The sequence below is a fragment of the Camelina sativa genome, chromosome 12 (genome assembly GCF_000633955.1).
Source record: "Camelina sativa cultivar DH55 chromosome 12, Cs, whole genome shotgun sequence".
In the NCBI taxonomy this organism is placed as follows: domain Eukaryota; kingdom Viridiplantae; phylum Streptophyta; class Magnoliopsida; order Brassicales; family Brassicaceae; genus Camelina; species Camelina sativa.
This window is the reverse complement of record NC_025696.1, coordinates 11,716,036-11,737,139: the sequence shown is the minus strand read 5'-3', so window position 1 is coordinate 11,737,139 and position 21,104 is coordinate 11,716,036. Positions and strand designations below refer to the sequence as shown.

The 21,104-nt window shown below is 32.9% G+C and overlaps 5 protein-coding genes across 6 annotated transcripts; all 5 read right to left on the bottom strand.

Annotated features, from left to right (window-relative positions):
* Positions 4,544–5,200, bottom strand: LOC104733417 (ubiquitin-conjugating enzyme E2-16 kDa-like). Its single transcript, XM_010452994.1, has 3 exons — positions 5,119–5,200; positions 4,914–5,041; positions 4,544–4,804 (listed from the first exon to the last, which is right to left on the bottom strand). Exons 1-3 carry the CDS (start codon positions 5,198–5,200, stop codon positions 4,544–4,546), a joined length of 471 nt encoding a protein of 156 aa, XP_010451296.1.
* On the bottom strand, positions 6,203–9,125 carry LOC104731347. Its single transcript, XM_010450690.2, has 8 exons — positions 9,033–9,125; positions 8,781–8,957; positions 8,648–8,698; positions 8,482–8,541; positions 7,952–8,088; positions 7,640–7,864; positions 6,543–7,538; positions 6,203–6,338 (listed from the first exon to the last, which is right to left on the bottom strand). Exons 1-8 carry the CDS (start codon positions 9,123–9,125, stop codon positions 6,203–6,205), a joined length of 1,875 nt encoding a protein of 624 aa, XP_010448992.2.
* LOC104731346 (peptide methionine sulfoxide reductase B9-like) lies at positions 10,055–11,240 on the bottom strand. Its single transcript, XM_010450688.1, has 3 exons — positions 10,893–11,240; positions 10,521–10,677; positions 10,055–10,429 (listed from the first exon to the last, which is right to left on the bottom strand). The coding sequence occupies exons 1-3, from the start codon at positions 11,012–11,014 to the stop codon at positions 10,274–10,276; spliced, it is 435 nt and encodes a 144-aa protein (XP_010448990.1). The 5' UTR covers positions 11,015–11,240; the 3' UTR covers positions 10,055–10,273.
* LOC104731345 (peptide methionine sulfoxide reductase B9) lies at positions 13,335–14,559 on the bottom strand. Its single transcript, XM_010450686.2, has 3 exons — positions 14,250–14,559; positions 13,790–13,946; positions 13,335–13,693 (listed from the first exon to the last, which is right to left on the bottom strand). Exons 1-3 carry the CDS (start codon positions 14,366–14,368, stop codon positions 13,538–13,540), a joined length of 432 nt encoding a protein of 143 aa, XP_010448988.1. The 5' UTR covers positions 14,369–14,559; the 3' UTR covers positions 13,335–13,537.
* On the bottom strand, positions 16,437–17,844 carry LOC104731344 (peptide methionine sulfoxide reductase B9). Of its 2 annotated transcripts, XM_010450685.2 has the most exons (4): positions 17,819–17,844; positions 17,384–17,555; positions 16,952–17,108; positions 16,437–16,850 (listed from the first exon to the last, which is right to left on the bottom strand). In XM_010450685.2, the coding sequence occupies exons 2-4, from the start codon at positions 17,500–17,502 to the stop codon at positions 16,695–16,697; spliced, it is 432 nt and encodes a 143-aa protein (XP_010448987.1). In that variant the 5' UTR covers positions 17,503–17,555; positions 17,819–17,844; the 3' UTR covers positions 16,437–16,694. The 2 variants fall into 2 exon arrangements, with proteins under 2 accessions (XP_010448987.1, XP_010448986.1); XM_010450684.2 differs by lacking the exon at positions 17,819–17,844 and having other exon boundaries at positions 17,384–17,806.

The following is a 21,104-nucleotide window of genomic DNA, read 5'->3' as shown; positions in this document are numbered from 1 at the left end:
CTTTGCAGAATTACAAAATGACTAGGATAATGGAAGTTTGCATCTTGATGGTATATAAACGTGATCGCAGGAATGGTGCTTTAACTTATTGCATCAAGAACAATATTTTAGTGTTTTTACTGTGACACTATTCTAAAAAAATGTTAAGTTACTCCTTTTATATATATACTTCGTTTAAGTTTAGGTATTTACAATGAAGTTTAAAACGTTGTTTATCCTTTCCGAATCCTTTTAAAAACATTTTAATACTCTTGTAAATCCTATAAAATTCATTGAAATACCCAAAAAAACCCCTTTTAAACCTTTTAAAATCCGTTTTAAAACACTTGTAAATCTTTTAAATTCATTGAAATACCCAAAACAAAACCCTTTTCAACCTTTTATAATACGTTTTAAAACGATTGTAATACCTTTTAAATGGTTTTAATACTATAAAATGTAATTTATATTTTAAAAGATTTTACAATGTTTTTGTATAATAAGGGTGAAAGCCCTAGGCCTAGGCCCAATTGTAAAATATAACCCCCTCCCCCCCCCCTCCTGTATCAATTGTCCCTAAAAGTCAAGGGTTCCTCTTTCAAAAAGTACAGTTTTCCGTCTGGGAGGTTGAAAGTCGCGAAATTCACTCAAATCTGTATTTGCTTAATTTGGGTTCTTGATTTCGTCGGATTGCAGACACGAAGTCGTCGGATTGAAAGTAGGAGTCGGCTGATTGGGTACGCGAGGACTTCAAATTGCCATTTTCTTCGTCAAATTATAGACTATTCTTCTCCCTCGTTTTTCCTCTCAGTCCTCTACTTGAATTCTTCGTCTCTTCTTCTCCCATTTGTAAGTTTGGTTTGGAATTTAATTTTGACTTCAATTTCTATTTCAATATGAATTTTTATGATGTTTTGGTGAACTCGGAATACGAAGATTAGAAATTTATCAATGTATTTAAAAGGTTTTATATTGGTTTTAAAATAGGATTTATAAGGGATCTTGGGTGCATGGCATGAATATGTTCTCTGTAAACGATGTTGACAGGTTTTGCGATATGAGTATTTTTGAAGATTCTGCGAAGAAACTGTGCTTCCCAGAAAGAATAATCACGCCAGGCACAGAGGGAAATACATTAAAGAGAGTAACTAAATATTCTTCAGAGGAAGTTGTTTTGGCGACTGTAAAGAAAGCATTAAAAAAAAAAGAGTTCAAGCAGTTAGAGAAGTCTTTCTTGGGTCCAATTATAGAATTTGTTAATCGGGAAAATATCAACTTCTCGAGTCAACTGGTCCACCACTTACTACAGAGGAGGATTTTTTCTGCGAAAAACGAGCTCTGGTTTGCATTTGATGATCAATCTATGAGATTTTCGCTAAGGAAATTTGTCATTACAACAGGTCTTCCAGTAGGTACTGTTCCATCAGGTACTGTTACATCGAAAAAAGATTTGTGGATGAATGATAAAATGACCTGCAAACGTCTTCTTGATACTTTGAAATTGAAAGGAAAAGACATGAAACATGAGGAAAGAATTAGATTAGGTGCTTTATTACTAGTTGAGGGGATATTGATAGCACAAAATCCAGCAGTTCAAATTCTCTTAAAGAATTTGCTGAGAGCCAGTAGTTTTGAGAATTACTGCAAGTATCCTTGGGGTGAAATTGCTTACGAATCATTAGTGAGAGATGTGAAACAAATGATTGTGGGAACGTTGGCAAAGAGACAGTATGGAATGGCTGGCTTTCCATATGCAATCCAAATCTGGTTGGTATCTTCAGTTTGCCAGCTAGGGGAACATTTTGGTGTTAGGGAAAGCATTTCAAGCCAAAATCAACATCTCCCACTGATCTTGCAATGGCAAAAGTCATCTTCCCCAAAATTCAATGAACTAAATTTGTTCTTGAGTCTTGCAAGGTACCATTACTTCTCTAGAACTATTTTTTTTTGTTTTCCAATAGTTTTAAAACACATTGTAAAACCTTTTAAAAAAATGTTAGTAACGTAATTTTGATTTATAATGTGTTTTAAACTGGTTTACAAGACTTTACAACAGATTTACAAGGGATTTCGAGAGTTATAAAAGAGTTTTAAAAGGTTTTACAATATTTGTATAAGACTTTTGAGATATAATATGAATCGATTTATCTTTGCAGTTTGAAGTGAAAACAATTGTCTGTGATCCCAATGAATATAGCCATTTGGTTATGCCACCGAATGATGAAGACAAGGATTTTGATGAAGTTGTTAAACTTGTAATCCAAGGCTATAGGATGACTAAGGAGGAATGGATTCAAAGATTTATTCAAGTTGAAAAAGGAGAACAAAATAAAAAAAAGCGTGTGAGAGAAGCTGCAGGGCCATTCTTGAATCAAACTAACAAAAAAAAAAGAATATCTTTTAGTGGGAAAATTGACATGATTTTAAAAACATGTCAACTTACTCACAAAATATTAGTGAGACTGGAGAATCATGTGGGGATCATTACTGCTGCTGCAACACCATAGTGGGAATCAAGGGCATTTCAAGAAGAGGAAGTACCAGCCTCTGCAACTGCTTTCCAAGAAGAGGAAGTACCAGCCTCTGCAACTGCATTTCAAGAAGAGGAAGTACCAGCCTCTGCAACTGCTTTCCAAGAAGAGGAAGTACAAGCCTCTGCCACTTCTTTTCAAGAAGAGGAAGTACGAGCCTCTGCCCCCGATTTTGAAGAAGAGGAAGTACCAGCTTCTCCAAGTGAATTTGTAAGTGGAAAAAAACTTAATTCCTTTTAAAATCATTTTAAAAGTGTTTAAAAGAGTTTTTAACAAAATCATATAAACGTTTTCAAAGGTTTTGCTAGTGTTTTAAATAGTATTAAACAAAATTTACAATATTTCTAGGTATCTAAAGAAGAGAATCCAGATTATCAACATGAGAAACAAACTGACTTGAGAGGGGACCCAAGTGTTATTCCTGAAGAAGATACCCAGGATACTAATGAAAATGATCCACAAGAAGAGGATATGAATAATGATAAGGTATGTGTTACTTGAATATGATCGACAAATTTTAAAAACCTTGTAGAAACATAGTTGAAAATAATTTACATATGGTTAATGAAAATATCATTATTTATGCAGGATGAGAAGCCTAACAGTGTTGATGATGTATACTCAAGCCAAGAAGAAGCGTACACTATTATATCGGATGACGAAGAGTGTATTAATATTTCAGATACTGATGAAGACCCAAGACAACCACAAGATCACACCAGCCAGGAAATGGGCAGTTGTAAGTTGTTGAATTCTTTATTATAAATGATTTGCCCTGTTGAAAATGACATATTATATTTTGTTTCTTATGTTTGTATTAGTGCAAACACCTACTACGCAGGAGAACAATATAAGTGACGAAGAAGTGAAACAAATCGAGAAAGTTATAACTTCTTGGACTAAAAGCGGGACATCAAAATTATGCTTTCGTCAATGGATAAAGTAAGTTTGAAAAAATCATATACTTTAAATATTCACAAAATTTGGATGTTCTACATTGTAGTATCTTTGGCAAGGGAATAAGTGGGAAAAAGTCTATGGCATGGATTTGATAACTAAAGAAGATGTAAAAAAAGTAGCAAGGAGGGCAATATTAATTCTTCATCCTGACAAAATTTCTAAAGATGTTACTCCACAAATGAGATACCTTGGTACCAGAATGTTTTAAAAATTAAAGGTTAGTGAACCTCGACTTTTGTTAGATTTTATGCACATTTTACTGTTATTTAATATTAACTTAAATTTTTGTTTTCTTTTGCAGAAGTACAGGGACAAATACTTAGTGGAAAATCCATAATTTGCAGAATTAGCAAATACCTAGGTTAAGGAATTTGGCATCTTGCTGGTCGCATCAAGAAGAATAATGAATAGAATAGTTTTTCAATGTTTAGTTTGCAAGTAGATTTAAAAAATTTGTCTTTTTAATGTTAAGTTATTTCTTTTCGCTTGTAAAACCTTTTAAATGGTGTTAATCCTATAAATGGTGTTAAACTGTTTATAGGTTTTAAAAGAGTTGNGGTGTTAATCCTATAAACAGTTTAGTTATACATGAGTAGTTTGTTCAAAAAAGGGTTTTAAAAGGTTTTAAAAGGGTTTTAAAACCTTTTAAAAGGTTAAATCTTCTAAAACGGGTTAATATTCTTTAAAGTTTTAATGGTTTAAAAGGTTTTAAGAGAGCTTTAAAAGTTTTAAAAACCTTTTAAAACCTTTTTAGAGGGTTTTAAAATCTTTTAAACAGGCTTATAAACCTTTTAAACCTTTTAAACCTTTTAAACCTGTAAGAGTTTATCTGGTTTTTAGAAATTTTAAAAGGTTTTACAAATTGTTTATAATGATATATATCAATTTGGTTTGCTTTTTTAAAAGGTTTACAAGTTGTTTCTAATGTTTTAAAACAGTAAACTCTGAATAAAATATTTTTTAAAATGGAGTTTACAATAGCAGAGACTGAAATATTTTATTAAAAAGAACAAATACAAGATAAATTATTCAAGAGTTCTTAAAAATAGATTTGAACTATTTAAGTTTATATTTCAGTTTCCTCTCCCAGCATATTGATTAGTCATCTCTCTAGCTATTGCTTCAAACCTTCTCCTATCAGATTTGTAGAGGTTGGCAAGATATTCAATGGTCTGTTCCTCATCATTGACCTCTGGTTCAATCAACTTCTCCACTAATCCCTTGAAAAGCTTAACAATCGGCATGGGAATCCAATAGTCGGCCCTCAACACTTTTAGGTAAATGTCTCCATTATCTGATACATTTGGGTGGCAAGTTCTTGTGATGAAAACAACCTGCATTATCAAGAAATTTTATTTAAAAAACTATTGAGTTGCTGCAAAAAGAGGAGTCCTAATAAACATGCTTGCTAAAATAAAAAGGAGTATAATCAAAAATAGATACCTTGGAGGGATTTCTTGGGTAATCAGGTGGAAAACTAAGCCTAATTTTAAACACTCCTCCTTCATAAAGGGTGTTCACCGGTCTGATTAGAGTAGCCTCCCAATGGAAAATGTCATCATCAACAGTTACTTACAAAAAGGCAAACACGCAATCTCTTTTATCCTTAACAGTAAAACAAATCTAATCTGAAGATGTATATGTTTACCTGCTGTGATGTTTGGCGAAAGATCCCTGTTCAGATATTTCATATCAGTCCTTATATGGCTTGAAGGAGAACGACGGGCCATTTCTGACGGATTGAAGGATTCTTTCTGGTTTCCCGGATTTCTCTTCGCTGCAGAAATGACAAAAAGAGGGCCCTATGGATTTATTTAATGAATACCCGCTAGGTAAATAGATTTTTTGAATTTGAGAGATGATTTAGGAGTTTTCGTGAGATAAAGGTTAGATGTGTAAGTCAAGAGCAAAAAGTATTTATAATAGGCGAAGCGTCGCTTTGGTTTACAAAAAATACCCCTTCAACGCGTAATTATAACCGAACCAAAGCGACGCTTCGCGTAATACCCCTTCAATCAATTAACCTTTCGAAATCTTACCCCTTAAAATCTTACTCCTTCAAAACTTACCCCTTCGCTGTTTCGAAGTGACTCTTCGCGTATTACCCCTTCAATCGTCTTCCACAAAAAAAACTTAAGCGATTCGAAATCAAAATTCGAAATCGTCTCTATCTCTTCAAATCATCTAAAATCGTTGGAGGGTTTTGCTTGGTGTTTGATTACGAAGCAGTGAAGGAGACTGAAGATGGTGAAATCAGAGGAAAATTAGGGTTTTTGCAGTGAGNGGGGAAGGGGAAGGGGAAGGGGAAGGGGAAGGGGAAGGGGAAGAGAGAGAGAGTGTGGCGACTTTTACAAGAGTATATATATATGATTTTTAATCGTTGGAGGGTTTTACAAGAGTATATATTGTTTTTAACATGTTTTAAAAGGTTTTACAAGTTGTTTGTAAATGATTAAAAATAGTACGACTTGCTATTTTAAAAGGCATTACAAGTTGTTTATAATGATTTAAAACAGTAAAATCTGAAAAAAAATTCTAAGAAAATTGAGTTTACAACACCACAGACTGAAATATTTTATTAAAAAGAACAAATTCAAGTTGAATTAAAGAGAGAGAGAGAGAGAGTTAGATAGCAGCTACACAACTAGATTTGTTATGTCCACTTTGACCGCACCTACTGCATTTGTATTGTTTTGAATTTGTCTTAGCCTTTCCATACTCCCATGAACTAGCTATCTCTTTTTCTTTCGCCTGCCACTAGGTATACGAGTAGAAGGTGGCCGAATAGAAGTACTAACACTCTCTGGAATCTCCCAATACTCCATATCACCTACTGGGTGAATGCTCTCTGAATATCCTAAACGCCATCTGTAAAATAAAAAAAGAGGAAGATAAGACTTATAGAACTTTGATAAACTTTTGAAAAACCTTGTAAAACCTTTTTTAAACTGTTTATAAACCTTATAAATAACTTATAAAACCTTTTAAAACCTTTTAAAACATTGTAAAAACCTGTCGGATCCGTTACTTTAGCAACCTTTTAAGAACCTTATTAAAGAAGAGAGTTATAACCTTTCAGTGGAATGATAATCATCAACAAACATGTTTTCATTGAGATTGACATGTTTGGCAGCAGCAATTCCATGTGCACAAGGGAATTTGTCAATATCAAACATACAGCATGTGCATTTCCTTGTGTCCAAATTCACCATATATGTCTTTAAAGCTGCTTTAACCTCGAAGATATTTTCATTTACTTGACTAACTTCAAGCCAGCGGGTAGTATTATTATAAGATTCATTCATCTTATTCCCAACTTTTGTAGTAACAGCATATGGATGTCGACAGCTCTCCTCACGTCGTTCATTAAACCACCTAGTCAAAATAGACCTGATTGTATCAAACAGGCAGACAATTGGATACTCACGAGTCTCTTTTAACCTGGAGTTAATGGACTCGGCACAATTAGATGTCATAATGTTGTACCGGTTTGAAGGAGAATATGCACGTGACCATTTCCTAATATCAGCTTGCCAAAGATATTCTCCAAGATCCGGATCACCATTGGAAATTTGAGTGAACAAATAATCAAAATCATACTGAGTGTAAGCTCTTGAAGCATCATGAACAACTGGAAGAAGAGAAGCCGAAGCTCTAAATCGTGTTTCCAGGTTCTTTTGCAAGTGGAAAGTGCAGATCCCGTGATGAGCATGTACATAATTTACTGATAGCGCAGTTGCAATTGAAGAAGCCCGATCAGACACAAAAACTAGATCCTTTTCATCAGGAATAATAGTCTTCAACCACCGCAAAAACAAATCCCATGATGCATTATTCTCAGAATCAACAACGGCGAAAGCAATAGGATACAACTGAAAATTACCATCCTGAGCTGATGCAGCAAGCAAAGTCCCTTTATATTTTGATTTCAAATGGGCGCCATCAATAGAAATAACTTTTCTCATCAACTTAAAACCTCTAATTGATGCACCAAAAGCCAGAAAACCATATCTAAACTCATTATCAGAATCAGCTTTGATGTAAATGATAGTACCTGATTCTTCTTTTCTATCATGTGAAACCAACTCGGTAAAACCTCATAACTATCAGCAGGTATACCCCTAGCAAGTTCTGATGCATGTTCTTGAGCTCTCCATGCTTTTGAGTACGAGACACCAACTCCATGGTCATTCCTAAAAATTTCCATGAGCTGTTTGGGTCTGAGAGGAAGCTTTCCTCCTGCAAAATGGTTACTAACCAAACCAGCCAAAGTCCTTGCAGATGCTTGGCGATGATTAACATTCCTTAAAGCAGAGTCACAGCTGTGCTGACTAATATACTTTCGAACAACAAAGCTATCTGATGCTTTAGCCTTAGTTGCACGTAGCCTCCAACTACATTTTTCATCAATACATTTAAGAACATACCTCTTGTTGTCTGACTTAAAAGTATGAAACTCAAAACTATGCTTGACTGCATACATCCGCATCTGACTTCTCATTTCTGTTTTGTCTTTTAATAACTTTCCACAAAACAGTGAATCAACATCGATTAGACCAGTTGAGTGTGAAGAACCAGATGGATACCCAACAGAGGTTGTCATGTTACGAGGAACACCCTAGACATATGGATTTGGTATTGGTTGACCCTGAAAGTACAAGTTATTTAAAAGGTTTTACAAGTTATTTCAAAGGATTTAATAAGGTTTACAACCGTTTTCAAAAGGTTTTTAAAGTGTTTAAATGTAAGTTACCTGAGTATGAGTAGTAGTAAAATCATCAGAAGTGCCAGTATATTGACTTGAAGAAGCAGCAGGAGAAACACTCTCGACATATGGATTTGGTATTGGTTGACCCTGAAAGTACAAATCAATAGTTTTTTAAAAGATTTTACAAGTGATTTCAGAGGATTTAATAAGGTTTACAGTTTTTAATAAGGTTTACAACTGTTTTCAAAGGTTTTTAAAACGGGTTGAAAAGACAATAAAAACATTTATACCATTGTAAATTACCTGAGTATGAGTATAAACATCAATAACATTCCCAACTAACAGATTTGAGCTTGTTTGATCCTGAAAGGATTTGTAAAGTATTTAAAACGTTTTACAAGTGTTTTCAAAGAATTTTATAAGGTTTTGTAAGCAATAAATAATTTAAAATTCTAAAGTAGAAAGTTACCTGAGTAACAGCAGTAACACTCTCAATAAAAGGAGTAGAGCTAGGTTGACCCTGATAAAGAAACATTACTCAAATCAGTTACTTTTCTAAAACAATATTAGAAAGAACAAGAGAATGAGTTTACTAAAAATACCTGCTCTACAATCTCACAAAAATCCTCAACAGTAACACATAGATGAAGAACTCCTCCACTTTGTGCATATTTGAGTTTAAAAGCTTCAAGCTGCCTATCATTTCTAATAAAGATAGGAATACTACCTATAGTAGAAGACTTAGCAGGCAATGTATAACTAAGCTTTAAACATTGTGCCTGAATATCAATGTCAAAATCTTATAATAGAATCTTTACCAACTCACTAAAACTAGTATTCTCATCAATGTTAACCAAAGAAGCTCCCCTTTCATTATCCATCTCAAATTTCCAATGAATGTTGTTGTTCAACTTCCACAAACCACATACTGAATACAATTCAATCATTTGTACACCCAAACAAATCCTGAGAAAACAAATCAATAAAACTGCATTAAAAGAAGAAAGATCCGAACAACTATATCAAAGAATAACAGTAGATGTCCAAAGACCTAATAAAGAACTTTATTATCACGAACAAAACTAAAAGAGCAAGTGCTTAAGACCTAAAAAAATTCTGACATCAAATTTGAAATCGAAACAACAATCTAATAGCTAACACAAAATTGAAATTGAAATCAAAATAAAAATACAGAAACAAGCTTACACGATGGGAGAAAAGGACTTTATTATCACGAACATATCTAAAAGAGCAAGTGCTTAAGACCTAAAAAAATTCTGACATCAAATTTGAAATCGAAACAACAATCTAATAGCTAACACAAAATTGAAATTGAAATCAAAAATAAAATACAGAAACAAGCTTACACGATGGGAGAAACACTTACACGAAGGGGGTAGAAGAGACGACGAACTAAAAGAGAGAACTAAGAGAACGGGAGAAACAGTGATAACAGCGAAAGAGAGATCCGACCTGGGCCGTTTGAGCATTTATGCTAGGTTGCACAATTATTTTAGAATTTATAATAATGATATTTGGGTAAGACATGACATATGATTATCCATCAGTTTGCTTTTGCAAGATACTTCGCCTAATCTTTTTCAATTATTATTACTAAACCCTTTATCAGAGAAATTTCCTTCAGAATTGAGTTCTATACAACATAATCAAGTACTGTATGATGTTGAAAATTTAATACCATGCCCCATCAAATCTGGTAGTTTTCTATACTTAGTATTTCTCACCAACTCCACAATCTCATTAAGTTGACCTGTTTGGCTTTTGTCATCAACAACGTACAGTACTCTTCCTACTAAATAAAGATTTGATTAAACAAAAGCCAAATTTTATTATAGAGGACTTAGCTTGCATCGAACATATCAACGGTCAATGTAAAGATGACACACAGTATATATAATCAAGCAAAAAAAAATCATACAAGGGACAAACAACAAATGGAGCATATCACACATGCATGACTAGGAACGTGACATAATATAACATAACAATCTCAAACGATCACGCTTGATCTCCAAATTTATCATGAAGGATGGATTGGTCCAACAATAGTGGTCATCGAGATGGATATATCGGTTTACTGAGAAGAAATTTCGGAAAGCTTGAGCGAAACACTGTTGACGCAGTGACGCTCATCGGTAGCTGTGGGAAAACCTTCTCCTTTGACAACATGACCTAAATGTCCATCACATACAGCACACGTGACCTCCATTCTTCTCCCTCCTGCCTCCGGCTGATATGTATAATATACACATAAAACTTGTTTAATTTACAATATTTTTTTACTAAATCAATTGTGAGTCACAAAAGGATATGTCAATTACCGTTTGTTTAATGGCACCAGGGATAGCGTCGAAGAAGGAAGGCCAGCCACAACCAGAGTCGAATTTAGTGGTGGACTTATAAAGAGGAGTTGCACAGCCAGCACAACTGTAGGTTCCGTCGTCGAACAGTTTGGTATACTTTCCTTTACCTCGGCCTCTATATTTATCAAAACCATTAATACAAAAAAAAAAAGTCAGAAAGAACATCTAAGAGGAAGTGATCACGTATGCATGCACATTTTGACATATTAACTTTAATTTTTTTTTTATCTTTATTAAGCCGGACACCTAATAGCATGTTATGGTGATTGTAGTTGTTTTTGAGAAAGATGCAATGGATTACGAACTTAAATGTTTAAAGAGTATTCTTACTCTGTGCCCTTTTCCCTGAGAACTCTAAACTGCTCAGGAGACAAAACTGCACGCCACTCTTGATCTGTTTTTTTGACAGATCCAGTACTTGATGGAGCCACCAGTGTTGCGGAAGTTGGCATGATTACGATAGATTACTGTCTGTGAAGGCAACGGAGAGATGGTCGTGTGCTTTGAGATTTTTTAAGAAAATAAAATGAAGAATTGATTTTGTGAGTAATTAGAACTGCAAAGGCGTAACTACGCTATTTATGTAATAATGTTGGAGATCCTACCAAAAAAAATGTAACAATGTTGGAGAGATATCGAAGAGGAAGTGATTAGCTTTTGCTCAAAGTTTTTTTTGCTAAAGAATTGGTTTAATTGTGATTTAACATTTATGATGAGTGGGGGTATTTATAGGCATAGACGAGAGTAATACTTCTCAAAGAGCTCAGGAGAATCGTCCAAAGGATACTGACATACTGTTCTAAGCAAATGATAATAATTTACGTATCAATAACGCAATAGATTTAAAATGACACCAAGAGAGAGTGGGGAGGTATAGTGCTGGTGGACTTGTTGACTCTGTTTGATGGTATACACTATACATAATGTTTCATTTATCACGATGCGAATACATTTTCTTAAATTTTATTCGTTTTGTTGCCCACGTTTAGATATCAAAACATAAATATAATTCTGACTCGTTTGAAATTAAGTCCTTCGTTGAAGAGATTAAAAAAAAACTACTTAAGTAACATATAATTTTTTGTCATGAAAGATTACGAAAACATCATATTTTTTTTCTCTCTTCATGATATTTATTACCAAACGATGCTATACTGTAAAGAAGATTTTTTTAACTCAAGGGTTTTACATTTATTCAAAAAAAACAAGAAAAAGTTATAAACGTTCCACAGAAACTTCGGTCTATAGAAAAAAACAAAGTTGATCATACTCCTAAATATGCATTTAGAACTGTATGCTTCTTTTTATTTTTTTGGTCTCACGATTAAATTAGGGGAGAAAGACTCTTGTCAGTATTTGTAAGGGTTTACTAATTATTAAATTTAAATATATTACGAATGCGTTTCATTTTCTTTGAATCTTTGTTAATTTATACGCAAATGAAAACTAAATTAGGCTGCGTTGGTTGACCGAAGACGTCCTTTGACTCAGACAAGTTGAACACGTCCTATTTGGGGACTACAAATGGTGCTGTCCTTTTTGTTTGGTCCTGAAACTCGAGACTATCTGTTTTCGTATTCTAAAGTTGGTGAAGCTATCTTTGGTCAAAAGCAACGAGAAGATTGGGCCACAATCCGTTTACTTTCCACATTCGGGATGCATTCTCAGCTTGGTTAGATATTAAAGACTCAACTTCATCTCATATTCTTCGAAAGCTCGTTGCAGAGGTAATCATCTATGCCATTTGGAAGGAGGGAAACAACTGGTACCACAACAACATTGCCACGGATGCCTATATGCTTTATTCAACATTCTTGACAAACAACTTTGCGATGAAATTCTGACAAAGAAAAGACGTTAACATTTTAGAAAACTTATGAGAGTATGGCTAAAGTATAGGTTGTTTTCTACTCATAGATTCTTCTTTGTTTTAACTTTTTTTTGGCAAGGAACAGTTTTTTGTATCAAGACGATCGTAACTTTTACAAACTTTTTCATCTAATGAAAACTCACATACTTATAAAAAAAAGTTGAGCAAAACTTAACTAAAACTCCACCCATTTTTACATGTTTTAAAAGCTTTTGTACCTGTTAATCATATTTAGGATGTCTTACTAGTTGACAAAAAATATATTTCGATTTCTAATAAAAATCACATGTTCATTTTGAAGCTCCTAATCTTTGTTCATTTTGAAGCTCCTAATCTTTGTCCATTCGAATCTAAAGATAATTTCACGTCTAAATTAAATACTGGTAATTTGAACAAAACAGAGTTACAATTACATGTACGAGGGCCATTCGAGCATTTATTTGAACTTGAACAATTATTTCAGAAACTGACAATAATAATATTTGAATAAGACCTAGCTTGTGAATACACATCATGAGTTTGATGTGGGAAATTTTTGAATTGGGTGAAAGAAAAACTCATGTATAGTTAAATAGCTTTGGCAAGACATTTCGCCTAATCTTTTTCAAAAATGATTGCGACACAGTTTATCGGAGAAGTTTACTTCAGAATTGAGATTTATACATAATATTTGTTGCAAGTATGATGTTGAAAAATCAATACTATACCCCATCAAATGTGGTAATTTTCTAGACTTAGTCTTTCTTAACAATTCCACAGTCTCATTAATTTGTTTTGTTTGACATTTCCCCATCAACATTACACACTTCCAACTGATTAAACTATTTAACAAAGCATTTCTTTATTATATATATAGAGGACTTGCATTGAACATATTACTATTAACGGTCAATGCATGGAAAGATAACAAGTATTATAATTAAGCAAAAAAAGAAAATCACACAAGTGACAACCAACAATGAGAGCATATATATCACACTCACACATGACTAGGAACGAATCACAATATAACAATCTCAAACGATCAAACACGTGATCTTCAATTTTCTTGAAGGAGATGAATTGGTCGAACAAGAGCGGTCATCAAATATGAATATATATCCATTTATTGGGAAGAAATTTCGGAAAACTTGAGAGAAACGCTGTTGACGCAGTGACGCTCATCGGTCGCTGTGGGAAAACCTTCTCCTTTGACAACATGACCTAAATGTCCATCACATACCGCACACGTGATCTCCATTCTTCTCCCTCCTGCCTCCGGCTGATATATATAATATACACATAAAATTTGTTTAGTTTACAATCTTTTTTTTACTAAAACAATTGTGAGTCACAAAAGGATATGTCAATTACGTACCGTCGGTTTAATGGCACCAGGGATAGCATCGAAAAAGGAAGGCCAGCCACAACCAGAGTCGAACTTAGTGGTGGACTTATAAAGAGGAGTTGCACAGCCAGCACAACTATAGGTTCCGTCGTCGAACAGTTTGGTATACTCTCCTTTACCTCGGCCTCTATATTTATCCAAAAAACAAAAAATCAGGAAGACCGTTTTAAGAGGAGGTGATAAATGATCACTGATCAAGTGATCATGCATGCATGACAGTGACATAATTTTTTTTTGTTTTTTATCTATTTTTATTAAGCCGGACACCTAACACATGTTATGGTGAGGTTTTCTACTCTTTTCATAAGTATTTTGGACTAGAACCGGAATCTCTAACACATTATGGTGATATATTGTAGTTGCTTTTGAGAAAGATGTAATAAATAAAATAAAAGTTATGAAGTTAAATGTTTAAGGAATATTCTCTTACTCTGTGCCCTTTTCCCTGAGAACTCTAAACTGTTCAGGAGACAAAATTGCACGCCACTCTTGATCATTTTTTTGGAAAGATCCAGTTGATGGAGCCACCAATGTTGCGGAAGTTGGCATGATTATGATAGATAAATGCTTGGATAAGTGTCTTGAAGGCAACGGAGATATGATCGTGTGCTTTGAGATCCTTTAAGAAAATGAGTGAAGAATTGATTTTGTGAGTATGTATATAGAACTGCAATGGGGTGAGGTATGACTACGCTGTTTATGTAATAATGTTGGAGATATACTGTTTGAAGTTTTGTGTTAAGGATTTGGTTTGATTGTTATTCAATACTTATGATGAGTGGGGGTATAAATAGGCATAGGACAAGAATATTTCTCAGACAGCTCAGGAGAATCGTCCAAAGGATACTATTATTTTAAACAAATAATAATAATTTTACGTATCAATTATGCAATAAACTTGAAAGGACAGCAATGAGAGTGGTGAGGTAGTGCTTCGTAGACTTGTTGACTCGTTTTGACGTATACTATATATAATTTCATTTGATCACGATGCGAATACACATTTTAAATTTTTTATTCTTTTCTCTAAGTCACGTCGTTTGGCTCATTAGATTTTGGGTCGTTATAATTTAGAAGTACTCGTTCGTTAAACAAGTTAAAAATTAAGTTAAGAGTAAATGAAAAACAAATGTAGCTTAGCTATTGGCTGGATTGGTTGTCAAAAACACGTCCCCTACTACAGTGAAGCTCAGACAAGTTTGAGCAAAGCGTAATTACATTAAACACTAGATACTCCATCTGTTTTTTACATGTCTTAAACGCTTTTGTTACGCCATATAATAAAACCTAAAATGTCTACTATATAGGACACAAAAATAATATTTAGAATTCTATAAGAAATCATCTATTATGAAGCGCTCGTAATCTTTCTTCTAACCAATTCCAACACGTTTTCATATCTAAAAACTGGAGATTTGTAATATTGAAATAAACCGGAGTTGAAAATTCATTGTATGATGGCCATTTTTGAGCATTTAAATGTGAAGAGGCACACTTATTTCATGCAGAAAATGAAACGATTGATAGAGATATTAGACAAAAAAAATCGACCAGTGAATACACACATTCTTGAGTTTGGTGTGGGAATTTCCGGAAGTGGGTAAAAGAAAAAGCAAATTGCTTTTTACGAAATTAACTACTTCACCGTCTATCATGGGAATTTACTTCAGGAACTTATATCAGTACACTATTTATTTTAAGTATGATGTTGAAAAATCAATATCATGGCTCATCAAATGTGTTAGTTTTATTATGACAACCCGTCCCGCGGACCCCACTAGCCCACCGCTAGCTGCCCCAACGGACCGTCTGTGGACCCTGCTAGTCCACCGCTAGCCGTCCAACAGACTCCAAGCTGGCCCTGCAGGGCATCGATCCTAACCCCTCACTGGGCAAATGGAACTATTCATCCAAATCCACAGTAGGTTATTGGTGCGCCAGGCGTTCCTCGAACCCTGGTCCTCACCCTTTAACAACCTTCCCACAGGACAAGTTGCCACCAATTGATCTGCAGGTCAATTGGTGGCAACTTGTCCTGTGGGAAGGTTGTTAAAGGGTGAGGACCAGGGTTCGAGGAACGCCTGGCGCACCAATAACCTACTGTGGATTTGGATGAATAGTTCCATTCCACGGTGATGGGTTAGGATCGATGCCCTGCAGAGCCAGCTTGGGGTCTGTTGGGACGGCTAGCGGGGGGCTAGCAGGGTCCACGGACGGTCCGTTGGGGCAGCTAGCGGGGGGCTAGTGGGGTCCACGGGACGGGTTGTTACATTTATATGCATGGAAAACGTGAAAAGCTGTATACATATATGATTCAAACCCTGTTTGACAAAAAAAAAATAAAAAATAAAAAATAAAAAATAAAAATAAAAATAATATGATTCAAACCCATTATGTTTTGGGCTCCACTATTTTCCATGCATGGTAATTTCACCTTANAAAAAAAAAAAAAAAAAAAAAAAAAAGAAAAAAAATTCACCTTATAAATTATTTTGCTCAGTTCTTTTGCTTAACCTTTATTAGTTGCCAGTTGCATGGTAAGCTGGCATATATATCCCCAAGAAACGCATTTTATTAAAATCATCATACTTACTAATTAAACTATTAAACAGAGATATGATACAAAAGCCAAATTTTATTATATCGGATTTACATTTAACATATCAAGGTGGTCAATGGAATCCATATGATATATATATAATTGAGAGAGAAAAAATCACACAAGTGACAAACAACAATGAGAGCATATCACACATGCATGACTAGGAACGAAACACAACATAACAATCTCAAACGATCACACTTGATCTTCACATTTTCTTGAAGGAGATGAATTGGTCGAACAAGAGCGGTCATCAAACATGGATATATCGAATTATTGGGAAGAAATTTCGGAAAACTTGAGAGAAACACTGTTGACGCAGTGACGCTCATCGGTCGCTGTGGGAAAACCTTCTCCTTTGACAACATGACCTAGATGTCCATCACATGTCGCACACGTGAGCTCCATTCGTCTCCCTCCTGCCTCCGGCTGATAGATATAAATAAGCATACAACTTGTTCAATGGACAATTCTTTACTACTAAAATAATTGTTTGTCATAATTAAATAAAAAAAGGATATGTCAATTACCGTTTTTTTAATGGCACCAGGGATAGCATCGAAGAAGGACGGCCAGCCACAACCAGAGTCGAACTTAGTGGTGGACTTATAAAGAGGAGTTGCACAGCCAGCGCAGCTATAGGTTCCGTCGTCGAACAGTTTGGTATACTCTCCTTTACCTCGGGCTCTATACATATCAAAACCATTACAAAATCAAGAAGACCGTCTAAGAGGAAGTGATTATATGTGCATGGCATTTTACATAACTAATTTTTTTTAATCTATTTTCTAGAATTATTAAGCCGGATACCTAAGAATATGTTACGGTGAGTTTTTTTTCTCTTTTAATAAGACTGGCTAAATAAATCTTGGATCAGTATCAGTTATGGCATTGTAGTTGTTTTGAGAAAGATGCAATGAAAATATAAATTAAGAAGTTATATGTGTAAAGACTATTCTTACTCTGTGCCCTTTTCCCTGAGAACTCTGAATTGTTCAGGAGACAAAATCGCACGCCATTCTTGATCTTTTTTGGGGAAAGATCCAGTTGATGGAGCTACCATTGTTGCTGATGTTGGCATGATTGTTTAAGTGCTTATGAAGGCAACGGAGAGATGGTCGTGTGCTTTGAGACCTTTTAAGAAAATGAATGTAGAGTTTGTTTTGTGAGTTGAACTACAAAGGCGTCGGGTATATATACGCATAGACAATCACTTTTTTTTTTTTTTGGGTCTAACGTAAAAGGTGGCTACAAGAATCTTCCTAACAACTAAGATACCATAATAAAAAAAAAATAAGGTTACAACTCATACATAGATCTCGATCTAAGCGCCAGCATGGACACGAGATATGACAAAAAAATTATCGACATTGGGAAAGGAGAGAGGGATATCTTACCAAGGTAAGAGTTGTGGAATTAGTGAAGGTTGTGTGGACTTCGATGGTAGTGTAACATTTATATATAGGATCCCGCTTCTCTCTTTTTCTTATTTGTCTCGTTGCAGGTAGAAGCCTTTGTTGACTAAAGCCTATTTTTCTAATTAATTTCCTTGAGGTTTCGGAAGATGATATAATTTTAACATATAAAAACTTAGTTCACACTCTTTGCGTGAATGAATTCGAGTATAGCAGTATAACTAACATTATACAAAAAATATGTTTTCTTCTATATATTTAATTTGATGTTCTCATCTTTTATCAAAAAATACTTATGTAACACATCTTTTAAGCGTTGAACTTTTCAGTTATTTAGTTCGAGTAATTTTTTGGGTGAAGAATAAAATCGTAAATGCAACTTCGAGTGAGAAACCACAGTTTCAGTCATTTGGAATTAGCTCGGTATTCACTACGATCTCCTTTCTGACCTTAATAGAAATTCTGAGGTCATATCCCATATAGTTGCGACTTGCGAGGTAGCTGAATTTTGTGTGGTATACTGTCATGTATTCTAATTTAGCCATATCATTCGTTTATCGGGGTGATACCTTAGAGCTACATTTGTGATATATACTGTCATGTTTTCTCTTTTTGTCTCTTTAGTTCGCCTCTCCTTTATTAACTTAACTAGGTACTAATCCGCGGAGAACAGCGGGCTGAACATTTTTTAATAAAAATTTATAAAAATTTATTTTATTATTATGTTATTTATAATAATTTGTGATTAAAAATTTAGTGTGCTTATATTATAATTTTTGTATTTTAAAAATGTTTATTGAAAACCTGTCAATAAAACATTTGTATGTAATGAATAAAATTGTTTAAACCTTTGTCAACTAAACACAATCTTTACTAACATGTAAAAAATAGCAACTAAATATAGCTAGTAAAAGTTCTAAAAAGTCTATTTGAAAACAATATTTATTGTTTTTTTCTGTGGTTTATTTTTCTTGTCTGTAATTTTAATCTGTGGTGGAAATTTTTTTTGATAAAATTTGTAGCTGTATATATTTTATTCGATTTGGTTTTTAAAATCTTACTTGTTAACTTTTTCTTAAGTACGAATTCGTTTTGATTCTAATAGATTTTTTTTACTTTTCAACAATTTATTTTATTTGATGTGTCTCCAATTTTTCATTTTTTAAATCAATTTTATTTATTTAATTAATTAATTAATCTCAATTAAGTTTTTTTAATGGCAATTGAATATATTTTTACACATTTTAAGGTTAGTTTCATATTTTTACTTCTCAATTAATATAGTAGGATAAAATTTGTAGTTGTAGATTTTATTTGATTAGATTTTTAAAATCTTAGCAGTTAATTTTTTTAAAATATGGATTAGTTTTGAATCTAATAGTTTTTTTACTTTTCTATAATTTATTTTATTTAATGTATCTCCGATTTTCGTTTTTTTAATTTTTTTTTTTGTCAACAAAAAATTAGCTCAGATGAGCCAATTTGAAGAAAAATTGTTTACATACAGAACATGATGGGGAGATATGCGCGCATAGCGTTCCAAAATATCCGCTTTTACATTTGCATTTTTAGGAATAAAAGATAGGGAAAAAGAAGTGACTCCTTCCTGTCTATCTTGATATATTAATTATATTAATTTTCTAATTTTTTTAATTAATTATATTTAATTAATTTATTAATCTTAATTAAGTTTTTCTAATGGTAATTGAATGTAATTTTTTACACATTTAAGGTTAGTTTCATATTTGTACTTCCCAATTAATATATTAGGATTTTAAGGTTAGATTCATATTTGTACTTTTCAATTAATATAGTAGGATAAAATTTGTAGTTGTAAATTTTATTTGATTAGATTTTTGAATCTAATAGTTTTTTTTTTACTTTTCTACAATTTATTTTATTTTGTATTCCTGATTTTTATTTTTTTAAATTAATTATATTAATTTAATTAGTTTATTAATCTTAATTAAGTTTTTCTAATGTCAATTAAATGTAATTTTTTACACATTTAAAGTTAGTTTCATATTTGTACTTCCCGATTAATATAGTATGATTGTTTTTATATGGATAAATTAGTCCATTAAGTTAGAGAACAAATGTTCCACTTACGAACAATAAACTATAGATCAATAAATTAGTCCATTAATTATTACGATTGTTTTACTACTTACTAGACTAATTTATCTATCTATAATTAATCCATTTGTAAGTTTAACATTTGTTCTGCTAGTGATATATGACATGATACAATAGTACAACCTATTTTATGGTATGGTCTTTATTCATATATTATTTCGCTATATGATAATCTATTATTTGACGTAAAAATAAAAAGATAATCTATTAATTATAAATTATTTGAGTATAAGATAATCTGTGTTATTTGTTTGTATAGTACATTTGTTATTTTCATTTGTGAGATATCATATAGTATATATATGAGTATAATAGTAACTGGCATACTATAATTTTAATAACATGTGTTATGACATCTCATATATGTTGTATAATATTCCATTTGTAAAAAACAGTAAATTAACAACATGTCACGAGCTGTGTTCGTCACCAGTGATCAGTTATGTAGCATAACATGTTATATTTTTGCAGCAAAAAAAAAAAAAACATATCTTTAATATATCATGGTATATGACTATATGAGTATATCATATATGAAAATGCTACAAATTGAATTCTGAAAATCCCATTTTATGGAATTATTGGATATTTTATTTATATGTGATAATGTGAATGATGTATATTTGACAATAATTTCAAACTAAACTCCAAAATTAAATGATGTGAACTCTAAATTCATAGAATTTTGCCAACAAATATATACCAAGTTGTATATGCTACAAAAATAACTAAAATAATAATTTTCAAATAATTATAGGCAGCATGTTGTATATAAATATATTTATAGATTATAAAAAATACTTTATGGAGAGAGAAAATCAATGTATGACACGATGTCTCATCTTTTTACAACCTTAATTATATGATTTTGCTACATTTAAAACTGTATTTTTATCACAAGATGGAATAATTAATGGATGCTTACAGAGTAACACAATAATCTTTTTTCTTAAATATATAATTTGTCGCCTAAAACATGCTATACGGAGCATTTTTTTTTTTTTGTATCATCTGTTGTGGACTTGTGGGGAATGGGATTGTTGATGCATGAGTCACGTGAACACATGAAAGTTCAATCATATAAATTTTTCCAAAAACTGAGTTGTTCAAAAAAAAAAAAAAAAAAAAAAAA

Bases quoted from the DNA above. Each gene is read 5' to 3' on its own strand.
- LOC104731345 (XM_010450686.2), bottom strand. From the start codon at position 14,368: ATGCCAACTTCCGCAACATTGGTGGCTCCATCAACTGGATCTTTCCAA. The intron at 13,947-14,249 runs GTAAGAGAATAT...GGATAAATATAG, and splicing joins CTCAGGGAAAAGGGCACAGA to AGGCCGAGGTAAAGGAGAGT. The intron at 13,694-13,789 runs GTACGTAATTGA...TATATATATCAG, and splicing joins CTGGTGCCATTAAACCGACG to CCGGAGGCAGGAGGGAGAAG.
- LOC104733417 (XM_010452994.1), bottom strand. From the start codon at position 5,200: ATGGCCCGTCGTTCTCCTTCAAGCCATATAAGGACTGATATGAAATAT. The intron at 5,042-5,118 runs GTAAACATATAC...CCTTTTTGTAAG, and splicing joins TTCGCCAAACATCACAGCAG to TAACTGTTGATGATGACATT. The intron at 4,805-4,913 runs GTATCTATTTTT...TTGATAATGCAG, and splicing joins ACCCAAGAAATCCCTCCAAG to GTTGTTTTCATCACAAGAAC.
- LOC104731347 (XM_010450690.2), bottom strand. From the start codon at position 9,125: ATGATTGAATTGTATTCAGTATGTGGTTTGTGGAAGTTGAACAACAAC. The intron at 8,542-8,647 runs GTAACTTTCTAC...AAATCCTTTCAG, and splicing joins GTGTTACTGCTGTTACTCAG to GATCAAACAAGCTCAAATCT. The intron at 8,089-8,481 runs GTAATTTACAAT...CCATATGTCTAG, and splicing joins ATGTTTATACTCATACTCAG to GGTGTTCCTCGTAACATGAC.
- LOC104731346 (XM_010450688.1), bottom strand. From the start codon at position 11,014: ATGCCAACTTCCGCAACACTGGTGGCTCCATCAAGTACTGGATCTGTC. The intron at 10,678-10,892 runs GTAAGAATACTC...TGATAAATATAG, and splicing joins CTCAGGGAAAAGGGCACAGA to AGGCCGAGGTAAAGGAAAGT. The intron at 10,430-10,520 runs GTAATTGACATA...TATACATATCAG, and splicing joins CTGGTGCCATTAAACAAACG to CCGGAGGCAGGAGGGAGAAG.
- LOC104731344 (XM_010450685.2), bottom strand. From the start codon at position 17,502: ATGCCAACATCAGCAACAATGGTAGCTCCATCAACTGGATCTTTCCCC. The intron at 17,109-17,383 runs GTAAGAATAGTC...TGATATGTATAG, and splicing joins CTCAGGGAAAAGGGCACAGA to AGCCCGAGGTAAAGGAGAGT. The intron at 16,851-16,951 runs GTAATTGACATA...TATATCTATCAG, and splicing joins CTGGTGCCATTAAAAAAACG to CCGGAGGCAGGAGGGAGACG.